Below are 24,213 nucleotides of genomic sequence, written 5' to 3' on the forward strand. Positions count from 1 at the left end.
GGCGATCCTTGTTGTTTTTAGGTTACTGCTTTGTCACAGTCAAAGAAAAGGAGGAAAAAAGAAAACTCTCTTTGAGGAATTTGTCCTGTTGTTTTTCCTGCCGTTCACCAGGGATTTAGATTTTCTTTTAATGTTTATTTTAAGAACTTGACTCTCAAACATCCCAGTGCTTTTTATAGTGCTTTTTCTTTCATGATTGACACATTAAATATTCCCATTCCTGTCATGTGGGTCTATTTATAGACGAGCTCTGTGTTTCTTTGGGGTTGAATACTCAGAATTGAAGGAAATCCTGACGTGGAAAAGATTTGTGGCTTATTTTAAGGGTTTTCATGTCTGTGAGGGTCACTCGTGTTAAAAGGAGTAGTTTGCTATTTTTGGAAGATTCGACTTCATGCCAAGAGTTGGAAGAGAAGGTTAATACCACTCTCGTGTCTGTTTGGTAAACAGAAAGCAAAACGCCAGCAGCCACTTAGCTTAGCTTACCATAAAGACCTGAAACTAGGGTAGTCTGGGCAACCTCACAGTGACAGGATATGAAATAGTGCGGCACATAACCCCCAATAAACCACAAGATTTTGGTATTACTCTCCAGATATAACGTGTAAATTAATGAGCATTAGAGGTACTGGTAAGCTAAACTAACTGGCTGGTGGCTGTAGCTTCATATCGAACTGGCAGACATGAGAGTGCTATCGATCTTCTCCTCTAACTCTCGGCTGGAAAGCAAATAAGCGTATTTCTCAAAGCGCTGCACTGTTCTTTATATTCAGCCACACATCTGACCGTTCCTTTTAAACCTCCTGTAATCACCCAAAAACTATTAACAAACTACACAAATGAGCCAGACTGTTGCACCATTTCCATAGATACTCACTAGAGCACCAAATGTGTTTTTAATTTGCTTAAAATAGTCCTCAACAAACGCTCCAGCTACTCCCCTTTGAGTAACATTTGCTAAAAACTACAGTGCCCCAAATTACCGAGCCTCAAAAAAAAAAGATTTACGTCTTCAGTGGGAACCAATGGGCTTCGAGAGCCGCAGACAGGCTGGGGAAGCACGCAGAGATTTCTTTTGGCAATAAGGGAAACATACAGAAAAATGCCAGCCTGATCCTTTTAAAACATCTACTGCCTGGACGTCACCAGGCAATGTGTATCAGATGTTCAGGTTCAGATGAGTTTTGAAGGATCTCGTGTTTATTTTCCTCTCCTCTCCTCTTTCCTCTGAGCTGCTGCTGCTGCTGCAACAACCAACCTGCATCAGAGCCGGCACCGCTGTGTCCTGACCTCTTATGTAACTGGAAGAATTGGCGAGAGGCTGATAGCGGGGGATATCGTCTCTGAAGCCTAAATGTTTATTTTCAGCCTCTGTTCTTAATAGTTTGGAGGAGCTGAGTCGACGTTCACATCTGTCACTGGCTCCTGGCAAACTGCTCTCAGCTCCCACTCTGTTCTCCTCTCGTTCCCCGTGTCCTGGTTCAACCCCATGCTGAGGTCTTGTCTTGTTGTCGTCCGGGTCGAAGGTCAGGGGAAGGGAGTGTGACATTTGATTAAATGTAAACAGTGTGTGTCGAATGCTCTGGGTCGACCTGCGCTCCCTGTGCTGAGGTTTCACTTTTCTTAAAGTGGTTGTAGAGCAGCTTTTAAAAGCCTTTAAACGTCACTTATAGGCAGGCAGGAACCGACGCAGTGCCTCGTAAAATGCATTAATCTTACAGGGAAAATAAGCTTTTCTTGATGTTTTATTTAAAAAATAACAGCTTTTATCATATGAAAAACCAAATATTTGCAGTCTGTGAGACTCTGACATTCATGAATCTGGCTTTGTATTGAACTTTTAATGATATATATTGTGATTTAAATCATCTTTAAACTAGTTCCAGGTTATTTTTATAGTACTTCTGATTACTGCTTTTGATTTGTATAGTATTTCTTTATTTGATAAATTCTATAAAAGTCTATATAAACTAAAGAAAACAAAGCCCGTCACAGTTTCCCAGAGCTCAAGGTGACATCTTTGAATTGCTTTTTGTGTCCAAGCAGCAGACTAAAATAGATATTGTGAATAGATGAAGTCTAAATATATTCAATTCACAATGTTATAAGACAGAAAAGGAGCAAATCTTCCCATTTGAGAAGCTGGAACCAAAGAGTTGGATGTTTAATTGATTAACTGTTTACAGACTGCTACGCTAAGACGGCATTTAGTGCTGATATGTTGTTGAACTTTGGCTTCTTTTAGAGAAACGTTTTGTATAAAAACTTCTCAGATTGGAAGAAAATAAAGTATTGTTTTGTAATTGGCAAGGAAAGTATTGTGTTGGCTGTTTATCAGATGGTTTCCAGCTGCATTGATTAATCTACAAGATCAGTAACAAAATTATTTCCAGAGTAGAAATTCTGCCTCACACAATTGTGTTATTGTGAAATATTGTGCAGTTTTTACCTCTTCAGGGCTCTAAACATTAAAACAAAACAATCAAAGAAACAATCTCTGAAACGACTTATTGATCCAACTGCAACTGAACTACAAACGCAACCAGTAACGAAGGGAAACTCATTAATGGTCCACAAAAGGCAACAAAGCTGCACTGAGAAAATTCAACAGCTCGGTGCAAAAGTTAAAGTCTAAAGTCTGCCGGCGTCTCTTCAGACTAACCTCTCCGTAAATGTCCTAAATTGGGTGTGATTGGAGCAGTTAATACAAACCAGCGTTTGTTCCCTCAGGTTGATTTTGTTTGTCCAGATGGGAACAATAACAGTCGAGCTTCAGACCAAACAACCTGCGCCGAGTGTAACAGAATGTACTACTAAAAACTGCAGCCTGGATATTTTTCTTTCTTCTCTTAACTGAAACAAACACCAGGGGGTCAATTACAGGAAGTGCACAGACATCCATCACTCTTAGTCGTTGTTGCAGAGGCTGCAATCCCGTTTGTTGTGACTCACCTAAAAGTCTCTGACCTGGTGGGATGGAAGTTTTAACCAGAAACATGCAGTAAATGATCTAATGGAGAAGCCTGCAGGACTTTTATTTACAAGCCTCTGGATCAGTTGTAATTGAGGCAGCTCGGGGAGGTTCTCTACTCGAGCTGCCTGTAGGTGTGATCTCTCCCCTTCCTCCCTTTAAACTGTGTGTCATTTGTCCTGAAGGTGCTTCGTATTGATCACAAGACAGGTTGCGTAATCGGGACAGCTGTGCATCACTGCGGTGGTATGACTGGATCACCAGCAGGTTTACGTTCTCGACCTTAATGGTTGTATTATGTGGTGAATCATCCGTCTCCCTCGTGTGCTGTTTACTGCATAACATACCTGACAAAGTATTCCCATACACTTGTTGGTTTGTTGTTTCTCATCCTCCCCAGGTGTCAAAAAGGCTTGTTTCCTGCTATGTAGGACAGCACAGAGCGTGTCAAAGACTTTACAAAGTCGCTGAGTTTAAAAAAAAAAAAGGAGTTGGTCTCAGACTGACAATCTAACTCCTTTTTAAAGGATGTTTGTCTGTTTGTTCAGAGCCGCTGGTTCTGTCTAGTAATCAGCAAAGATAAAGTTCCTGCTTCTGTTGCAGCGAAAACCAGCTCAGATTTATTCGTCTGTAGTTTGAGCGCTCAGGAGAGTATTTTCAGTATAATGATGGGCAGAGCGGGATCACAGGCAGAGTGTAATGACAGTGAGGAGACCTCAGGCTCACTACAGAGCTCGTCTTCATCCTCCTCCTCCTCCTCCTCCTCGTCAGCAGCCAGTTTGTTAACATGGCTTCCAAAACGGTCGACTCGGTCCTGAAGGCTCCGCTGACCGGAGTTCATAATTAACCCTTCAGTCGTCTCTGAACCGAGAATGAAATGAGATTTATTATCGGAGTTCCTCCCACAGCCGGCGTTCCCCTGCAGCTTCTGAGTGTTTAAATTACTATTCAGAAGTCATATAACTTGAAGTGATACCTATATAGTGATACTTATCATCTTTACAACCCTTTTTTTTGTTGCTTTTATGCTGCTTTCTAGACAGAAACAGAAAGATGCAGTGAGATGGCATTATCACGAGTAAAATCTCATAATTATAAGATCAAATGAGGGCTGCAACTCAAGTTTAATTTAATTTTTTATTCGCTTGAAGTGGAAAAAGTTCTTATCACCCTAATAATGTCTTCACAGTGCTTAACATTGTCAGCTCATCAGTCAGACATACAGCAAATCCTTTTTATTTTCATAAGAAAAGTTTGTCATAAAGGATTAATTCATTATCATTTTCTGTTAAACAACTAATCCTCTAATTTGATTTATCCACTATTTGTTCCGGCACTATTTCACTGTAATGTTACTGAAACCGTCAGTATTTGTCTGAGGAAGGAAATGTTCACACATTTGACAAATATCTAGTCTGTTCAACTTGTTGTTCTCTCATGAAATGCATTGATAAGCTTGTGTGGTTAACCCCTTCCTGCTTCATTTTAGTACACTTCCCAGAATGCCTTCAACAGCTCCCACATTATACCTTTTTTTTTTTTTTTGTGGGATTTTAATTTTGCTAATTCACAGTAGAGAGGTGACGGGAAGAGAGAGGAGAGAGAAGGAGCGACACACAACAAAGATTCCCATCGTTCATTCAATAAAACCACTCTGTCGGGGGTGCGCTGCCAACACAAAGGGCTCTGGCAACAATAAAAAAAAAAGGTTGAACCAGGCTCAACTTTTAAATGATCCAGCGAGGTGCTAATACGTGCAACTTTGCATTCCTGGTAGATTCCTTTATAACCTAAACACCATATTTCTACAGTTTGCTTTTAAATCTTTGCTCTCAGAGATAAAAAAATGCTGCCATCGTAACTCTCAACAGCAGTAAAGATCATTTTATAAACCACTGCGCAGTGCACAGTTCTCTTATAAACCTTATAAAACGTGGATTTGTTGCTCAAACTGGACTTCCTGGATCCTGTTTGGTCTCTCTGGTACTAACCGGGGCTGCTGTGAGAACGTGGTCGGTGTCCTAAACCGCTCGGCCATCAGAGCCTCGTGACACAGCCATTAAATGAGTGTGTGACTGGATTAATAACAGTGTGTGTTTTTACCTCAAACAACCAAGAACAGAAATGTACAGACGGTGGACAACCAGAGTGTGCAGAGGGAGAGGGGGGGGTCAGTGTGAAACTGGACATTTAATCTCAACATAACATTTTTACAGCATTGTGTAACCACGCGTGTTGAAGCGGTACCGAGCGTAAAAACATCACCCCGCTGTTTGTCACCATCTGTTTGCCTCTCAGGCAGACACCCGGCGGTCCAGGGTTCAGGACAGAAGGAGTTTATATCGGGGCGACCCGGTGGATCGGCGCCGTGGGTTCGAGTCTGTCAGCGAACCTTTGTTTTTTGTTGTTGTGTCGCTCAGACTCCCGACTCGCTTTACTGGCGTCGCTTATTTCACTCCCCACTGAGGGAACAGATTAAAGCTCGGAGATAAATGAGAGGGGGGGAAAAAAGAAGAAGCACAAATAAGCAACGATTTATTAACTGGATGAGATTCGTTCACTTTATGATTATTACTTTTTGAAGTAAAATGACGAAGGGAAGTCGGTGCTGCTGAAACAATTTGTCAATTCAGTGATTAGTCGATCAACTGAAACAAACCTGATAGTTGTTATTGATTTTGTTTTACGTAAAAGTGTCAAACATTTGGGTTGAAGATGTAAAAATAGCTGTGGAAGTATTTCCTTGGTTGTCTTTTTTTTCCATTTTCTTTGCATATTAATTAAACTTTGGTATTTTTAAACAAAATCAGCAACATTAATGTCTCATTTTGAGCTCTGATGACTTGCGATTGGCATCTGTCATTATTTTACAGACTTTAACAAAAGAGTGGTTGCCTTTCCTTAGTCACATAAGTAATCAATACATTCATTGGTTATGTATTCTTTAAAGAACAGTTCGGTTATCAGAAGGATAATTGAGCAAAAAGCACAAATTGAAAAGGATTTACTGAGTTGTTTCAGCTGTCTGTCAGAATAAAGAGTTGATATTTATCAATCAGTGATTAGTTGATCAGCAGAATTTCTTTTGACAGTTTTAATAATTCATAACCTTATGTGAGTAAAATTTGTCAAATATTTATGGTTTGAGCTTTAAAATTGGAGGATTTTTGCTTGGTGTTATTTTTTCAAATGATTGTTAATTGAATTTTGTGAAAGTTTTGTCAAAATAAGCAAATTTAAGAGCTCTGATAACTATTTTTACCATTTCATAGACTAAATGATTATTCTACTGTACTTACAGTAGAACATTCATTGTTGGGGAAGCAGAAGGATGAACGTGGGATCTATTATCTGAATAAGATGTGAAAGTAAAGGTATAGAAAGGTCTTAAAAAGTGCTGCTGAAACGATTTATCAATTCAATTGGAAAAGAAATGTCAGTCAGAAAATAATTTATGTTGTAAACAAGTAAAAATGTCAGCATACAGCTTTAAAAACATGCTGTTTTATCTTATTATTTATGGTTCAGATGGATATTCTTTAACAATTTCGACGAGATTTTCACCTCCGATGACTTAAACTTGTGCTTTGATGATGTAAAGGTTGTTAAAATCTACACGTTCTGTATGTGTTTGTTCATTTAATGGAAGGTGTTTGTGTCCGTGTGGGTTTTCCAGCTGCACACAGCCTTTACATTTTGTTCGTCAGTGAGCCAAACTACCGAACTGCGGCTACTCCCGCCTCATGAAAGATTGATGCCTTTTTATATTTTTATGGAAGGGAGGAGAGCGGGGACGGGAGAGCGAGGTGTAGTTAACAGTGGATCAATAATAAATGGCGCTCAGTTCTTTTTGTGCCTCGAACAGCAGAAGACCTAAAAGCACTTTTGGCCGTTACAAATCTGCCTGTCCGGTCACTGTGAATGCTGATGGGGAAGAGAGCGTGTGTTCACAGAGTGTCTTGTTATTAGTGCACAGAGGGGGGGAGGTGGTGGGTAGATGTGATGGTGCATGTTTAACTGGGCTCAGATCCCCCTCCCGACCCTGCTGCAGGGGTCGTGGGGGGGCTGGTGGAAACCGACGCCGTGCTACAGGAGATCCTGTTGTTTTGCGATGACGCGCCGGCGGAGACAAAAACGATCACATTTCCTTAAAATGTGTTGATGTTGGCACAACACGAGGATCAGTGTTTGGGTTTCTGAACCCATGATCTCCTGTTAGGAGCTGAATAAGATTAAGAGCTGCAGTGTTGATGACGTGTTTCCTCAATCATCAGGAATGTGATGAGGAAAACTGTGAACTGCCGTTTATAAATTAATGTAATCTGTGTGCACCTAATCTGAAAATCCTTTTTAAAATTAAATAATTATTGCTTTGTGACATGGAGGTTACATGTTTTATGGAAACGCCACTTAATAAGTAACTTACTTTATTATTATCATGAACTCTGTACTTGCTGCTGTTGAATTAATGTGACTCGAAATACTTCCACATGTGGAATAATTACTCCTATTACACGTATTTGTTTGACGCTGTATTTCCCTCAGTTTCCTTCGTTTTGTTGTATATTTCATGTCATGAAGAAATAGGACAGGCTGACACTCTGAAAATAGTCCAAAAAGTCCACTGAGATGGTTTGTGTGCATACTAATTTCCACACAAAGTGCTCCAACTGTACAGACAAACAAGTACACCCTATGGTAACCGGGCAGTCCGTGCACTTTGGTTAAAACTTTAGGAACTTGTGTGTAAACAGCTCAGTCATATTTATTCCCCGTTTTCAATATCGTAGTTCTTTGTATTTGTCGGTGTTGTTACTGTATGTGCTGTCCCTGTGCTTTGTTTTTACACAGCAGAAATATTCCTTCTAACTGGGTCAAAATGTCAACAAAGTATTGAATCTTGAAACCGAACTGTAAACATTTCTTTTCCCTTTTTTGTTTCAGCTCTTCAGAGAAGTTAGAATAATGAAGATCTTGAATCATCCCAATATAGGTGAGTGGCTCTTACACACACATCAGCACTAACGGCATCCGTTCACATGAGGTTTAAGACTTTAGATAGTTAAACATACATACTGATAATAGTGATGTAAGATACACTTGTGCTACATTTGAATTTCCACTCATGTAAATTCTGACATTTAGAAATATTGTCGTGCTAGAAGGGAAGATTTCACTTCCTCAATCATTAACATGTGATTCCAGTCGGGGGTTTGATGTCTGCTGCAGCGCTCTAACCTTTGACCTTTCTGTTACTGGAGAGTCACATGAACCGGCAGCATGCAGCCAGCCTGTATTTCATCAGCTTGTTTAAAGCTTTTTGTTCCTTTCTTATGTTTGTTTTTGGTTCAGAGCAGATTACTGAGTCGGTGGAGCTTTCTTTAAAATCAAACCGTCCTCGCAAATGTAAAGGTTTTCTGTGAATGTGGCAGCCACCTCAATGTAGAGGGAAAGGAGAAACACTGCAGCCAAAAAACTGCTTTTTAAAGTTTTATAACATGAAATAATGTTTAGACAAATTACCTGGAACATTTCATTGTCTGGCTAACTTGATTGCTACCGTCCTCTGTAACTGTGACCGAAAACCGGAGGGTCATTCTTTCCTGCTTTTTGTTTTGGGATTAGAAAATGAAGCGCTTTCGATCAATAAACAAAGCGAGCACACTGCCTGGAGCAGTAGAAACTTTGGCATCGCACTGCCAGCTGCGAGAGGAAATACCAACTAACACCAAACCACTGCAGGAACACGAAGCCAATGTCATGAAAAACCTCAGCTGCTGAAGGCTTCAAACACGAGCAGAGAGACGGGAAACAGCAGCGTGGCCTCGATCAGCTGGTGTTTAGATTCACAACTAACGCTTATAATGTACATAAAATACAACTTCAAGAAGATATTTAGTTCATTGATTTAACTTAAGACAAGAAGAAGAAAGTATTATTATTAAAACAACATTCTTCATCCAGCATATTTCATAGATTAAATGGTTCACAAAAGGTGAAAAGAATACACATAAAAAGATAAATAGTAATTATTTTATTAGAAACATGTTTTATTTTCCTGTCTCTCCCTTTTGTTTCCTGCCTCAGCTTCACTGTCAGCTGACCAATAAAGGCACAAATGCTAAAAAATAATCTTTGAATACAATAAATGAATTAAAAATACTGCGGCCGAGGTTGAAATATAGTAAAAATGTCTAGTTAATAAGCAGCAAATTGTCACATTGAAGACGCTGGAGTCAGCAAATATTTGACTTTTTTGCTGATTATTTTTCAACCAGTCGACTAATAGTTTCAGCTTCAGTTGTGTTCATAAGGGCCGACGTACCCTGTTTAAAAAAAAGCCAAATCAAGGCTCCAAACACTCATTTTCTCCTCATTTACCTGTTTGTGAAATAGTTTGCACACACATAAATAAGCGTCAGCGTGCAACACCAGACACTCCTGCCGCCGCGGTGCGTTCAGGTTTCGGAGACGGGATTCCCCGCTAATTACTTTTAATTTCCTTTTTTCCTCGCGCTCCATGATTTCCTCTGCAGAAATGTGATTATAATTACGAGGGGTGATAGTAAGCCGCTCACCAGCCCGTACACAGTCTGTCTCCACCTCTCTCTCTCTCCCCTCTCTCCCCTCTCTCTCATTGTCTTCCATCCCACCTTGTCTATATTTAGCAGCGCAGCCCTCAGCCGCTCATCACACACTCTTTTATATCCTCGAGCCGAACACGCTGCAGCTTTTTGGACTGTGCGGTAAATATCGAGTGCTGCTAAGCTGGGCTCGATGCTGATCTCACACGGTCACGACACGAACACACACATCCATGTGACTTCTCTTTGCCCCCCCGGTCTCTCTCTAGGTGTCTGTCTGGAAACATTTTGGTGTTTGTGTCCATGAATTCATTACTGTGTCTGTCTGACTCCCCCCACCTCCCCAATCTTTAGACATAATTGAATTTATAATTTCCTCTCTCTCTGTCTGTGTGTGTCTCTCTCTCTCTCTCTCTCTCTCTTAGTCAAGCTTTTTGAAGTGATTGAGACGGAGAGGACGCTCTACCTGGTGATGGAGTATGCAAGTGGAGGTGAGACAGAAATTAAATTGTCATGTTGTTTGCTGCAAACTTTGTACCTCATGTTTGTTTTAATTGTTTTATAAGCCTCATAACAGAGTTTCCTTGACCTTAAAAGGTACTAGTCGTCCTCACGTGGAGGTTTAAACGTGAAACAGCTGATGGTACAAACAAAGGTGGACTGTAAATGAAACTGTAAACTTAAAAAGAACGAGAGTAACATTTTTGCAACCATATCTCCAGATAACACCAGATATAGTCGGTAGAAGTCGGCACACTGTGTGCTGCTCCCGAGGTCCCAAGTATGATTTATTAACTCCAAATGTGATTAAATGTGCGCGTTAATAATTTATATACGTTGGGAGCAGGATACAGTCTGTAGACTTCTTCTGTCTGAAAGCACAGCTGAAGAGGAACACAAATCTTCGTCTCAAGTGTTATTTACAGTTTTTATCTTTTAAACAGACTTTGAATAATTGAGTGTAAAGAGATGACTCGTACTGTTGATGTACACTGAATAAGTTGTTGTTACTTAGAGAGAATATGGGACATGACGTTGGGTCCATAACTTGAAGCAGCATATCACAAAATATCTCTTGACTTGAGAATTAAAGCACTTTAAAACGTTTTTTGTTGATGCTGCCATCTACTAATATTCATATATATTATTGTAGGTAGTAGTTCGTATTTTCTTTTCCAGGATGGTGACTATGGCTGTGTATTGGCAAGAATACATATCACAATACTGGGTTACGATTCAATATATTGTGATTTTTAATGCAACCAGTTGGACCTGCATTTGTTTCACTGTCTACGTTGTTTTTGAGAATCGACACAATATCACAAACAATATTAATATCTTTCGATGCAGAGACACGAATCAGTCCAGTGGAAACAAACAGAGACCAGTCAGAGCAGGAACAATACATTGATCGACTCCCATCGGTTGCGTGGATTTCTGCCTGTCTGAAACTAAAAGCTGTTAAATCAACATCCATATTTTTCATTAAGTTGTGTGTTCAGGATCACCCCGGATACACGGATATAACACTCTTCCTCCCCTAAGTGAACTTCCAGGGAGGAGTCTGTAAACTAGCTTCAAATTTGTCCTCGCAGTTACGTATTGCAGATGAGTGACTGTGTGTTACAGCAGAGGAAGAGGAAGAATAAGGAGGGAGGCTCGTTAACTAAAGCAACTGTTACAAAAACATTTCCAGGAAAAGCTTCCAACTGATGGACTAAAATGTAAAGAGACAAACACTTTTGTCTTTATTCAGTAACTGCCAGGAACTGACATTTCAATGTCATTATCATCTTAGGAGTTGTCTGCATGTGTCAGTGTCCATATTTATAACTACAAAACAGGAAAATCTAATTTATATTCTCCGAATGTGAGAGCTCCAGCTTCTTTACACCGGTTTAGTTTATTTTAGAGGTTTCTTATAATAAAAGCGTCCTTTTAATTCCTCCTTTTTTATAACCCAGCGTCACACAGGCCCTGAAAGGCTCAGCTTGTCATTGATTTCTTGGAAAGGTCACGTTTGGACCGCTGAGCCAAGCAGAGACGACAAATTGTGAAGATCTACTCACTGAGGAGCAAAAAATCACATTACTGCTGAGATGGAAGCTCTGATCACAGGCCAATTGCATTAAATCTTTAGTACAAATAAATCTAATATTTCTTTCAGTTTCGGATTGATTTTCTTGGAATTCGGGCAGAATCTCAAGGCGACCCCCTTCAGCTCTCCGTCTTCTAGCCCTGATTCAGGATCTCTGCAGAACTTGTATATTTCAGTCACAGAGCCGGTAATGAAGTTAGTTACTCGAGGAATGATGAAAATACAAACTCAGCTCACGATTGGGAACGTTCCCGCTGACCTACAAGCTGTCAGACAGATGTAAAGTAATAAGAAACATTATTTATCCGAACAGAGAGATGATTCTTCCAATAGAGTCGATACAAAACGTACTAAAGAACGGTTCTTTCACTGGTGGCTGGAGGTTAAACTGCAGCCCTGCGGCCGTCTTTGATTGGGGTGACATTGTGGATGTTTGGCCCAGACTAAAATATCTCAACAACTACTGGATGGACTGAAGTTGTCAAAAGTATCGACACTTATTTGATCCCACATGTTTAAAACAATACAATCTATAAAAAGTACCAAACTTATTAAAAAAAAAAACAGATCTACAATCAGAACGAATCCATCTGCAATCGATAACTAGTTGACAATCTCCCCTCGCTCTCCCCCTCCGGTGCCATCTACTGACCGTCACACCTGCTCTGTTGCAGGGAGAGAGAGACGCTATCTGGTATTGTGTTCAATAAGCGAGTGATTGAGGGAGTCGACTCACCTGCTCTTGTGAAAACGGGACCACAGGTTTTTTTTTTTTTTTTGGCCGACTTTATAGAAAATACTGCTGAAGGTCAACAGAGCAGACACACACAACAGGGAGGGAGGGGGAGAGAGTGAGAGAGAGAGACAGAAAGAGGCGAGTTAGTGTTACTGTGTGCAGAGGTGGAGGGTGTGTGCATAAAGGGGAACAGCAAGGTGAGCAGATTAAACTAGTTTTTTGAGTAAACATTGAAATAAGGTGGAGAAGGAAGCAGAATTAAAATAGTCCCATTAGAAGCAACCAGCTAGAAATGAGTTCATGTTGGTTCTAACTGATCCTCGATGTATGCTCAGAGTCTTTCTCTCTACCAGCAGGTTGTTCATTTAGGAAAAAGAGGGAAGATTTGTGCGTGCCTAGGACTTTATTCTTTTTGCTGAGGTATCAAGAATCTTTTTTTTTATACTAGTATTGCATTGAAGTTCAGTTTTTGAGACATCCGTGACTCCCCTCAGGAGGAATTGTTATACCTTTGATATTTTTTTGTTTTTTTAGTTTTTAGTAACACCATCATCAGTTCCTGTTTTATATCCAAGTACCAGCCTCAGCTGTGCTTGTTAGCATGCTATCGTGCAAAACCAAGACATTATACTTGCTTAACATCAGTATGTGAGCATTGTCAGTGGAGCGTGTTTGCATTTGGCTCCTAAACACAGCCTCACAGACCTGCTAGTGTGGCTGTAGGCGTTGTTTTTTCCCCCACTTTACAGTCCAATAAGGAGTTTCTAACTTTTTACCTCAGATCGTTGACTGAGATGTTCCAGTTTGCAGAGATCCATGTTAGTATACGTTACTGGATCAGAGCTAATTGTATTCAAACGGGAGCAATCTGTGGGGCAATGTGGCTCAAGAAGTCTCCTCAGCACTGTTTAATAATTCAGTAATATCATGCTGCAGTTTCACATTCGTACAATCATCCAAACATTTTTAAACGGCCCATTTTTCCTCGAGCAAGGTTACAATTTTCTTCCTACTTCCCAGTTTTGTTCCCAAATCTCATCCCCATGTACGGCACACGCTGTGCCCTTTTAGTTCTAACATGCAAAGTGTTAGCTGGCACATTCTGTCTTCAGCGGTTGAGTCAGAGAGCGCCGATGAATTGTTGCTTTTCTAGAGCTCTGAAGTATAGAAACGTACACTCTGACCGCCTCTGCAGGTCATTGCAGAGAGAGTGGGAGGGCTTCGAGGATTCAGGAAAAGTGGGGGAGGCTGTTTTTTTTGTTGCTTGTTATTTTGTTTAGTTCCTTTTTTTTTTATTCGCCCTGGTATGGATACACACACACACACACACATACATACGCCAGCCACTCGAGCTCAATTAGCACACGAGCGAGCGTAGTCACGTTTTGGCTGGGAGTGTGCAGAAGTGTGGGCCGAGGGAAGGAAAAAGGGGCCGCTGCTGGAGCCGAGCTCGGCAGCGGCAGCAGCTTTGTGCCTCCAGGAGAGGCTCAGTGTGGAGGAAGCAGCCCCACGCTCGCCCCAATATGGTCAAGAAACACCCTCGAACCATGCACATGGGTGACTGTGCAGGCCAGCTGCATAGAAGAAGTCCATCCTGAAGTTATTTTTGTTGGCTTATTTTTATTTTTAAGTTGTGACTCACTTTTTGTTTCTCTTCACCTTGCATCTGTGTCTTTTCCTTCTCATTCATTGCTTTCTGTTTCTTATACTTCTCTAATCTCTCTCTCTCTCTCTCTCTCTCTCTCTCTCTCTCTCTCTCTCTCTCTGTCTCTGTCTCTTTTTGCAGGAGAAGTCTTCGACTACCTGGTTGCACATGGAAGAATGAAGGAAAAAGAGGCCAGAGCTAAATTTAGACAGGTACCCAGCTTTCTCCCCCTGCAGTGTTCTGGTTTCACACCTCTGCTCTCGGCTCTACCTCAGACAGGTCGCTGTCCTCTGTCCCGCTTCTGGGAAGAAAAAAAAAACCCTGTCTCTGTTGTCTAAAGACTGATGAGAAATGTCCAAACCTGCCTCTTCCCCCATCACTTACCACCTCAACAACTGTCACACAGTTCAAAGTCAATGAGTGTTATGTGATGATTAGAAACTGGCCATACATTTAACTACTTTATGTGCTGAAAGGAGGGTTTAAAACTTCTACAGACACCAAAATTACCCATCGCATAGAGTCAGTGTCACACGGAAACACTCATTCAAACCACAAAATGAAAGCGTCATCGTTTGTGAGTTGTACAAAACTGTCATCAGCACTCCAACGTACACTTCCTGCCTGAGAATGCTCCGTCTCCCTCCCGTTTTCGGTTTTGGTGCAATCTGCAGTTGGTCAAGGGTCAGTTCACAGTTCAACTTTGACCGATTGGATGTGCACAGTCAGCCAGTAGAAACAGTGATGCATTGGGTATTGTGAAAGTGACATGATCATCATTGTAGTGGGTGTTATCACCGTGTTTATTGTGTACAGTATCACGCTGAAACATTGGCTCCCACGGATTGTTTACAGCTTGTGATCACTTCACTAAATGTTGATTTTGACAGGCAGTTTTGTTGTTGGGGAGGCTAATGTGACCGTACCTTTGTAAAGCCGCTGTAAACTTACTACAAGGAGTATTTAACTGGTTAGTTTAATACTAATTCCTCTTTATGACCTACATAAACAAACAAGGCTCGGATTTTAGTCGGATTCCCCTTGAAATCAATGAAACCAGGCGTTTTTGTCCACAGGAGCTGCAAGAATCAACAAAAAGTTCCTTGTAAGGAAGCTTTTCAGTATTTCTCATTCCTGAAACATTAAAAAAAAAGGTTTTAAAGGCGACTGTGGTTCATGCATAGCAAGCAGAATTTAAAACAGAGTGATTGGTAAATGAGAATCGACCTTCTTTAGTTTTGCTCTTCTACTTTATGAACCTTTTTTAAGCAGCAGTGTAGAATTGGAAATATTGCCTTTTTAAACACAAAAGAAACAAATGTGGATGATTGTACTGCAATAACAGGAACTCTGAATGTGTTCATGCCAGCAGAGGGATTTCTTACAGAGCTGGAACGTGTGAATGTTCAGTTTTACACTCAACACCCCCCCCCCCCATTTAAGTCTGAGCTGAAGATGCAAGAGAATTAGAAATTGAACAAAAAGCAAGAAAAAAGGTGTCAATATTTCGGTCTGTCTGTCTGTCTGTCTGTCTGTCACAGGCTGTTACCTGCACTGTGAGACAGATCCATGAACAATGAGCCACTGCAGAGGAAACTTGTTCTCTCTCTCTCTCACCCTTCTGGTGTCTTCAGCCCCACCTGCACTATGTTTTATCTTTCCTGTCAGTGTCGACCACATCTCCTCCTCCTCCTCCTCCACCTCCACCACATCCTTTTATCACGGCCTGAGAACAGAACAGCAGACATTTAACTAAACTCTGCTTGTCTTTTTTTTCCCTCGTACAGATTGTATCGGCGGTGCAGTACTGCCACCAGAAGCACATTGTTCACAGAGACCTCAAGGTGAGTTCAGAGACGCCGCGCCGGTCGGTAGCAGGAAGATTATTTCAGAAAAAGAGGCTGAGGCAACTTTTATTCTGCTTCAATCGACCTGAAAGCAACGCAGCCACATGATTGGGTTGTTCAAAAGTGTGCGGCCATTATCATCAGCAACATCACTGTGTTGTCTGGAGTTCAGGGCTTTTGGTGAAATGTAGGCAATTACCAACCACAGTGAAGGCTGAAGAATTTAACAAGAAAAACCCTGAAAATTACCTCAATTTAGAGTCCAGACAATAAAAGTTTAAGAGTTTTTTTTATTGTACATGTATATGTTTCTGCCAACATTTGGTTATTAAAGTATTATAACAAAGACAACAACAACAATAAGCCTTTGTATCAAATATGAGCAGCAGTTATTAATAAATACAAATGAAAACAACAGAAATAGGTTCAACTTTAAGTAGAATTACAGCTAGTTAATCAACAGAAAATTAATTGGCAACTCTTTTGATGATAAGTTAATTGGAGTCCATTTTTAAACTTAAATTTACTGGTTGATGGGTTAGGATATGAATATTTTCATGTTTTCTTATGATATTAAACAAAAATCTTTATGTTTTTGGCTACTGGTCACACAAAACAGGCAATTTAAAGTATGCCAGCCAAGGCTTTGGGACTTCTTAAGGACCAAACAGATTAATTGATTAATTTTTGTGCCATATGAGTGCAACGGTCCATCCCACACGCAATTACGTGACACACAAAAATACATTATTTTCAAAGGATCTCATACTGTACATGTTCCTAAACCAAAGAATATAAAGTAAAGCAGAAACAGAACATAAAAACACTTATAACTGAGTTTCTTTATACAGTTTCACCTTGTTTTTGTTATATTTTATAGTTTTTATTTGATATTTGTGGGATTAAAACTGTTTAATTTCCGTCTATATGATGCAGAGGTTGTTGTACAAAATAACCTTCCATCTTCCATCATGATATAAAACAAAATGCATTTCATTTTCATTTTGATTTAACATTATTAAACGAGTGAGCCTCGTCTGGTTCACACACATCAGCTGAACGTTCAGATTTACCAGCTTTGATCACAGATTGAGGATATCTGAGTATTTTAATTTAACGTCAGAGATTTTCCTCCATGTGTTTAACTCTCGTTTGCAGCTGCAGGAAAAAGGAAAGTTCACATTTAAGATGCTAATTTGCCGTATAGAACTAAAATTACTTCACATTTTTAGTCGTATCCATGTTAATCAGCGGCCCTGTGAAGGGTTTAAATTAGCGTCTAAGTGAGTGTAAGTGTCTCCACCGTTGAGGCTAATTACCTCTGACTCATTTCGGATGGAAAGGTCAGAGCAGGGAGCTGACGTCAGTGTTACGTGTTTTATGACTCTCCTCTTAACTCCCATATTCCCACTGACGACTCCAAACATCCAATTCCAAAAAAATGCCGCATACGCTGCTAATGAGGCTCCACTCTGCTGTCTCCTTTTTTTTTTAAAAACGTATCCTTACGCCACAAATTAGGCGGCCCTCTCTTAACCGCTCACATGTTCTGCGCCACATCACCCGTCGTAGCGTAAATGGACCACCTCTCCTCATTTTGCAGCCGTGACGCGCTTTTTACTTCTCCCAGAGTATAAATATTGATGCTTCTGTATTTTTATCCCTTCCTCCTCCCTCCCTCCCTCCCTCCCTGTCAGTGGGAGTCGCTCAGCTAAGAGAAGCCCGTGTATCTTGCTGCATGTCTAAACCATTTCCTGTGTGGAGCTTCATGAATGATCCATGAGGACGTGAGAGCAGTGTCTTCTCCCTGTGTGTTTGTCGACGTGTCCGTGTGTCGCAGGTGTGATTGTGGAGAGGTCAAATTTTAACCATCAAATGAACCACAATCCCTTGTGGGCTTGTAGCCTCATTTCATTTACTCTCAGGGCTTCACTCCTGTCTCCCACTGACGTTAGATGTTTTCTTTTGCCGTCGATCGGTCAGACACGTTGCAAGTCAGTGTTGTTTACCCCTCACGAGCAGCTGAAAGCCTCTCAGGTTGCCGGGTTCGGTCCTTTCGGCTCAGTGGAAGATTTCTCGGCTCTCTCTCTCTGCTTCAGCTTCCTAATTAGTCTTTCGCCTACAGCCGCGTGTGAGCAGCGAGCAGATGTTTGAGTTGAAATCCTCGACTGTGTTGGAACACTTTCAATCGCAGAAGGAAAACGAGACGTTAACTGTTGTATTAGATCAGACTGTATCAAAGCAGATCACTCTGGGTTTGGAAAAGTGAATATTAGAGCAGTCAATTAATAAAGCAACATAAATTATATCAAACATTGTTTAGATCCAGCTTTTCAAAGGTTTTATATTGTTGATAATTGAATACATTTGGGTTTTGAACTGTTGCTCGGGAACAAAAGCTATTTGAAGACGTCACTTTCGACTCTCGTAGCTTGTTATTGGCATCATATATATATATTTTTTTTTTTTTTTTTACAATTTTCTGGCAGTTTATATAATTAACAATTAAATTAATAGTTCCTCTTTTTGAGAAGTGCACTCTCATTCACTTTCTTGCCAAGAGTTCGATGAAGAGATTTAAACCACTCTCATGTCTGTGCAATAAAATATGAAGCTGCAGACGCTTAGCTTAGCAGAAAGACTAACCCTGGCTCCAAACGTATCAAAGCACACACACCAGCACCTCTAAAGCTCACCGATTATGATAGATTATGTATAGAATAAGAGCATTTCCCAAAAGATCGAACTATTCCTTTTAATCAATTAGTTAAAAACACGAAATTATAGGTTAATCAATAATGAAAATAAAGTTTCTGTTAACGTTAGCAGCCAAACAAACGCTGACATTAATGTGTTCGTACTCCAGGCAGAGAACCTGCTCCTCGACGCAGACATGAACATCAAGATCGCAGATTTCGGCTTCAGCAATGAGTTCACGATGGGCAACAAGCTGGACACGTTCTGCGGTTCTCCGCCGTACGCGGCGCCGGAGCTTTTCCAGGGGAAGAAGTACGACGGGCCGGAGGTGGACGTCTGGAGTCTGGGGGTCATTCTGTACACGCTGGTCAGCGGCTCGCTGCCCTTCGACGGACAGAACCTCAAGGTAGGATACAGTTACCATGCTTTATGTTATCACCTGATCTTATCTACAAATACCTTTTTGTCATTGTTGATTTAGTTTGTGATGTAAGGTATTTTGTGTATTTGTCAGGGAAGTCTACTTTCGAAACACTTTAATATCTGAAACATGCTTTTTGTACTTTGCTGTGCTTATGCAAGGTCCACTTGAGTGATAGGAGTCTGTATGTTTTTTGCTGTTGGACGTTTGAGACTATGAGTAGATGGTAATACACATTTCAACAGGTTACTATGAGAGTAAACCTTCAGGTCTTTGTGCCCAAATTGTCCAGTAGCCCTTTGAATCTGTTGGCAATCGCCACCTCTTAAAGTTGTAGTTAAGTAGTTAAAATGAGATTATATTTGACTCTAGTGAAAGAACACATTGAAGCACATTTCCTCCAGCATGAAGCATCCAGTTGTCAGTTTCTTCAGGTGTTTCGCAGAACAAAAATGTGACACGTTGCACGTTTTAAGTGTTTTATTAACTTCCGGGTTGTCGTCGTCCTCCCTGCAGGAGCTGCGTGAGCGTGTGCTCAGAGGGAAGTACCGCATCCCTTTCTACATGTCCACGGATTGCGAGAACCTCCTCAAACGCTTCCTGGTGCTCAACCCGGCCAAGCGGGGTACTCTCGAGGTGAGGGAGGACGCAGAAAATGTAAATATACCTCCAAGTTCTTAATACACTCCCCACAGCACGTCTGCACCATCGGAGAATGCCATCTACCCTCCACCTCTCCAACAAAACCCCTCCTCCCCCTCTTCTCGGTTCCTGCACCCCCCCCCCCACCACCACCACCTCCCCCTCCTGCATCATCTTCTCTGACACCCACGGTGTCCTGTTTTCTGTGTGCGCCCGGCCCACACTCTCCTCCTTCTTTCTGATGTTGTAACCATGAATAATGCATCGTCATTCTCCTGTTTGTACCCAAAAATTGTCTTTCTTGTTCACTTTCCTGCCTTCGTCTACGAGTCGAGGTACCGCGCGGCGTTCAGGGCAGCACGTAAAAACCAGCTTTAGTCGAGCCGAGTGGAAAGAACAGTAATTAATGTGAAGTATTAAACCTCATTTTTAAAGAGGGTTTATTCATGACCGGTGCAGATTGAATCTCACATCAGAGCCAGAACCAAAATAAAATTAAACTATAGACTATAGTCTTCACAAGTGCAAAAAAATCCGAATTGAGATGTTTTTTTCACTTCAACAAAGATGTAAAAGTTTCTGCTGAATCTCTCCAATATAATCATTGATGAAAGAAAGAAGGTTTTTACTTGTAATTCAAAGCATTATTAACAAAATAAGACTTTCAGTATCAAAAGTAAAAGCTTGCAAAATGGCCCTTGTGCGTGTTTGAATGATAATCGTTCAAACATTATTCTTATTGACTGCTTTAACACGTGAGCAGCATTTTAATGTTGTATTCTGTAAACGTGGATGTAATTTCAACTGATTTACGTTGCTTTAGTGTTTAGAAGCAGACTCAAAAGTAAGCAGTCGAATCACTAAGTAAAGTTAGTGAAGTTAACTCTTTTGTTAGTTATAAAGTGTCTGGATCTCTTAACAAAGTGTATTGAAGGTCTTATTGTGTCGTAAAGTCCTGACAGATAAATTTTTTTACACATAATCTGATAATAGCAGAAATATTTAGACGTTTCAGGTTCACTTGGAGCATCAGCTGAGACTAAAATAGTCGTGTTTGATGTCAGCGGCAGGAAAGCGGGAGAGAGAGAATTGTTCCACAGATCAATCAGAGTGGAGATAACGCCGTCAGAAGAGTGTTAATGATCATCTTTTTTAGCTGTAATCACGCAGCCCCACCTGACACCCAGCACTGTATCATTAACATATAAAACATCCGTTCTTTTCAAGAGTATTTTTGGCGCGTTGGCTCGAAACTGGAGACTTATGTTGTTTTCAAGGGGAATGAATCAGTTTTATTGCTTGTTGTTTTGATGTCGAGCTGAGCGTAAGTGAATAAAAACAATGCTGCTGGCTCCACTGCGAGGGTCACATGTGTTGGCCTCAGATGCCACATGATGATTATGGCATAATACTCCGGTTACATCGGAGCATGAGCCGCGATAATTAATTTGGCTCTAGCCAGAGAGCAATTGATCAGCTGCAAATTGAAAATAAAGGTGCGAACAAATGAGATGCAGCACAATATGGACGGTACTGCGAAATGGCAGAATGATGCCTCACGCAATATGTGCCGTCCTCTCGTCTGTCTGTTTCTCTGAAGTGATGCTGTTTGTCATGTCAACTTTAAGTTCAAATAAAGGAATACTGGAAACCCACTTAAATACTAAAATAGATATTCCTGTGGAGGTCATTTGCTGCAACTTAATAAATTTAACTTTACGTCAAAAGCTGCGGTGGTTACGGAGGAAGCCTGTGATTGGTCGGCTTGGGCTACTTGTGCTTTTCACCCTGGTTAACCACAGTCACTATAAGTATAATTTAAATCTCAGTACAGTCTGATCACGTGTATCACATCCTTCAAGTGTTGGAGAGGTAATATAACACCTGAAATCTGACGCTGAACTAAAGTCTAAACTATAATTCTCCAGGTTGAGTTCATGGTTAAGTGTCCATTTGACCATTTAGACTCTGTCACTGTTAGTTAGTTAGTTTTTCCTCTCAGACGTATCGGTATTCACCTAAAAAAGTCCAGTAACTTTACTCCACATGATCCAGAAAAGATTATGGACACCAGCTTTAATCAGCCGCCTTAATTCAAATGGTTCCGCATGTATTTGTTAACATTAAAACGTACTCTGGCCAATATCAGATACCGATATCGGCCTCAGTAATCCAGTTTCAGTCGGGCTCTTAATTGTCTCGCTTTTTGCTTTCGCAGCAAATCATGAAGGATCGATGGATCAATGCAGGATTTGAAGAGGACGAGCTCAAGCCTTACACTGAACCAGAGCTGGACATCACGGACCAGAAGAGAATAGGTAAATAAAAACAACAACACACAATAAAAAGATTACCGGTACTCGGATTGCTGCTGATGTTGCTGGTAAAATCCTTCAGAGGAAAGTTTGCTTGGTCATTTAAGTTTATATGACGCTTTATGACCGTTGGGCCAGAAAAGTGCACAGACATCAAAACATTCTCCATTTATTACAGTTCAAAACTCTGTATGGTTTTTGTTTTGTTGAGAAAATGTCTGGGGCGTCAAACGTTGGTGAGGGGGGGGTCACAGAGCCGGTCTCATTATTTCATCACTGAAGAGCTTTTAGAAGAAAAAGATGAAACGTGACGATGAATAAATAAACACGAGCCGTGCTGCTGCATGCGAGGAAGGAAAGAGAGAGGGAGAGGAAGAGAGAGAGAGAGAGAAGCCTCCCCGTTGGGCCCTGGATGAAAGCTGTGAAGGGGGGGGGGGGCTGTTACGTAAGAGCAGCTGAGGTTGGCTGTCAGTGCACATGTGTCGGTGCAAAGTCCCAGTCACCCAGTCGGCGTGTGGGGCGAAGAGATGTCTTCATCTCGCCGAGGAATCCCCAAATCCTAAATAATGCATTTAAAACTGTCACGTAAACCTTCTCCCAGATGAGAAAACAACATATTTTAGGGGGTGGGGGTTGTGTCTCACGCGGCAAAATGCTTCAAACCAGTGTGACTTCAGGAAGGATGTGAGTAATACCTGGCAAAACGGCACATAGAGGAAACACTCTGAATGAGTTTTACAGCTGAAACCTACTTTAAACTATTTTGATTATCAATAAGTAATTTCTTTAACCAATAATCCCCAAATTCTCCACTTCCAGCCTGTCAAAGGTGAATTACTGCAGGTTTTGTTTGTCTTCTATGAGGAGAGTTTGGGTTTTAGACTTTTAAAAGGATTTTATTTTGACAGATTAATCGATAATGGGATTAATCGTTTACTTTTGACTTTTTAAACTTGGATTCTTCTCATGTCAGCTCAGTCTGTGCTAATTATATATTTCCCTTTTACATCATAATAAGAATCACACACTCAACTGCCTCTCTGCATTTGCAATTTTCAGCAAAAAAAAACTTGGGAATTAAAGTCCCAACTCAACATCTTGTCATTCTACGTTCGTTGGATTTGCAGAATTTGCTTCCTAATTACGTTAAATGGTGACACTGATGTGGAAATGTATTAGTGGATTCACTGTAAGAAGCGGTGGCGAGCGTCCCTCCCGCTCACATTGGTCATTAATTAAGTCTTTAAACACCCAACGCTGGCGCCTGCGAGAGAACAGAAAACCCTCGATATATTTACTTTTAACTCTCTTCAGCGTCTCTGTAACGAACATTTATCAGGTTTCCAAAAAGGCCTTTTCTTTAACGTTACGTGTTATGCGTCCGAAAAGCACTTTAAACGTGTTCTGTATCAAAATCTGATCACTTGTCCAATGCAGTATTAAAGCCCAGTATTAAAGGAGTGTTGAGGGAGAGCAGGAGGGTGAAAGTGAGGAAGGAGGGGAGAGAGAGAGAGAGTGTGGTGATGGATGAGAGATGGATATCACAGATTCTGCCCGGTTACAGCAGCAGAGCGAGTTTCTCACTCTCTCGTCTCTCCGGCTCAAAACGTCAGTCGCAGGAACAGTGTTGCATGAAGCTCCCTGCAGGTCGATCACTCACAAAACTGTCAGTTTCCAGGTCGAGAAGACAGATGTTTGTTGTTTTTTTTAATATTAGTTTACTTTACATTTGTCACGTCTGCCAGGCTGGATTCCTCCACGTTAGTGTGGAAAGATTTAATTCGACCAAATTAGAAGATGTCGGTGGGTAAAAAAAAACCCTGCGCAGGAGAGCTGCTAACTCACCGAAAATAATGGCATTAGTACGGCTTTCAGTGGAGAGCCTCAGTGCGACGTGATGATCAGAGCGCTGCCTGAGAGGCTTTTCCACCCTGACAGCGAGAAAAGTCTGTTGGACAGGATGAATCATTCTTATTCTTAGGGTGTTTTTGGGGTATTTTGAACATTAAACATAAAATATTTCCTTTAAAAGCAGAGAAATGAACCAGCAGATTATAAATATATTGGTCAAAAAATCCTTCTAGTAGTATTCTGCTGTTGTGGTTTCAGACTTTATGCTTCAAGGCAGCAACTTGTTACGTAATTATTGTTCGATAATTGTGACAAATAGTCCAAATATATTATATAATATATATATATATATATATATATATATATTATAAATTATATCTTTTTTAAATTAGTTGATAATTTTAGT

The 24,213-nt window shown here is 40.8% G+C and overlaps 1 protein-coding gene across 26 annotated transcripts in view; it reads left to right on the forward strand.

Annotated features, from left to right (window-relative positions):
- mark3a (MAP/microtubule affinity-regulating kinase 3a) overlaps positions 1 to 24,213 on the forward strand; it is a 52,385-nt gene that overhangs the window by 8,087 nt on the left and 20,085 nt on the right. For 17 of the 26 annotated variants that reach the window (XR_007881632.1, XR_007881634.1, XM_051384898.1 and 14 more), the window contains 7 exons: positions 7,916 to 7,964; positions 9,981 to 10,046; positions 14,176 to 14,246; positions 15,822 to 15,878; positions 18,748 to 18,984; positions 19,516 to 19,656; positions 21,860 to 21,959. Coding sequence is in view for 24 of the 26 variants with exons in the window: in XM_051384898.1 (XP_051240858.1) it covers positions 7,916 to 7,964; positions 9,981 to 10,046; positions 14,176 to 14,246; positions 15,822 to 15,878; positions 18,748 to 18,984; positions 19,516 to 19,656; positions 21,860 to 21,959 (721 nt within the window). In the remaining 2 variants the exon portion in view is untranslated. The remainder of the gene's footprint in view (positions 1 to 7,915; positions 7,965 to 9,980; positions 10,047 to 14,175; positions 14,247 to 15,821; positions 15,879 to 18,747; positions 18,985 to 19,515; positions 19,657 to 21,859; positions 21,960 to 24,213) is intronic. The other 9 variants (XM_051385047.1, XM_051384937.1, XM_051384993.1 and 6 more) reach the window with 1 other exon arrangement.

Source organism: Dicentrarchus labrax, unplaced genomic scaffold, assembly GCF_905237075.1.
Source record: "Dicentrarchus labrax unplaced genomic scaffold, dlabrax2021, whole genome shotgun sequence".
NCBI lineage: Eukaryota > Metazoa > Chordata > Actinopteri > Moronidae > Dicentrarchus > Dicentrarchus labrax.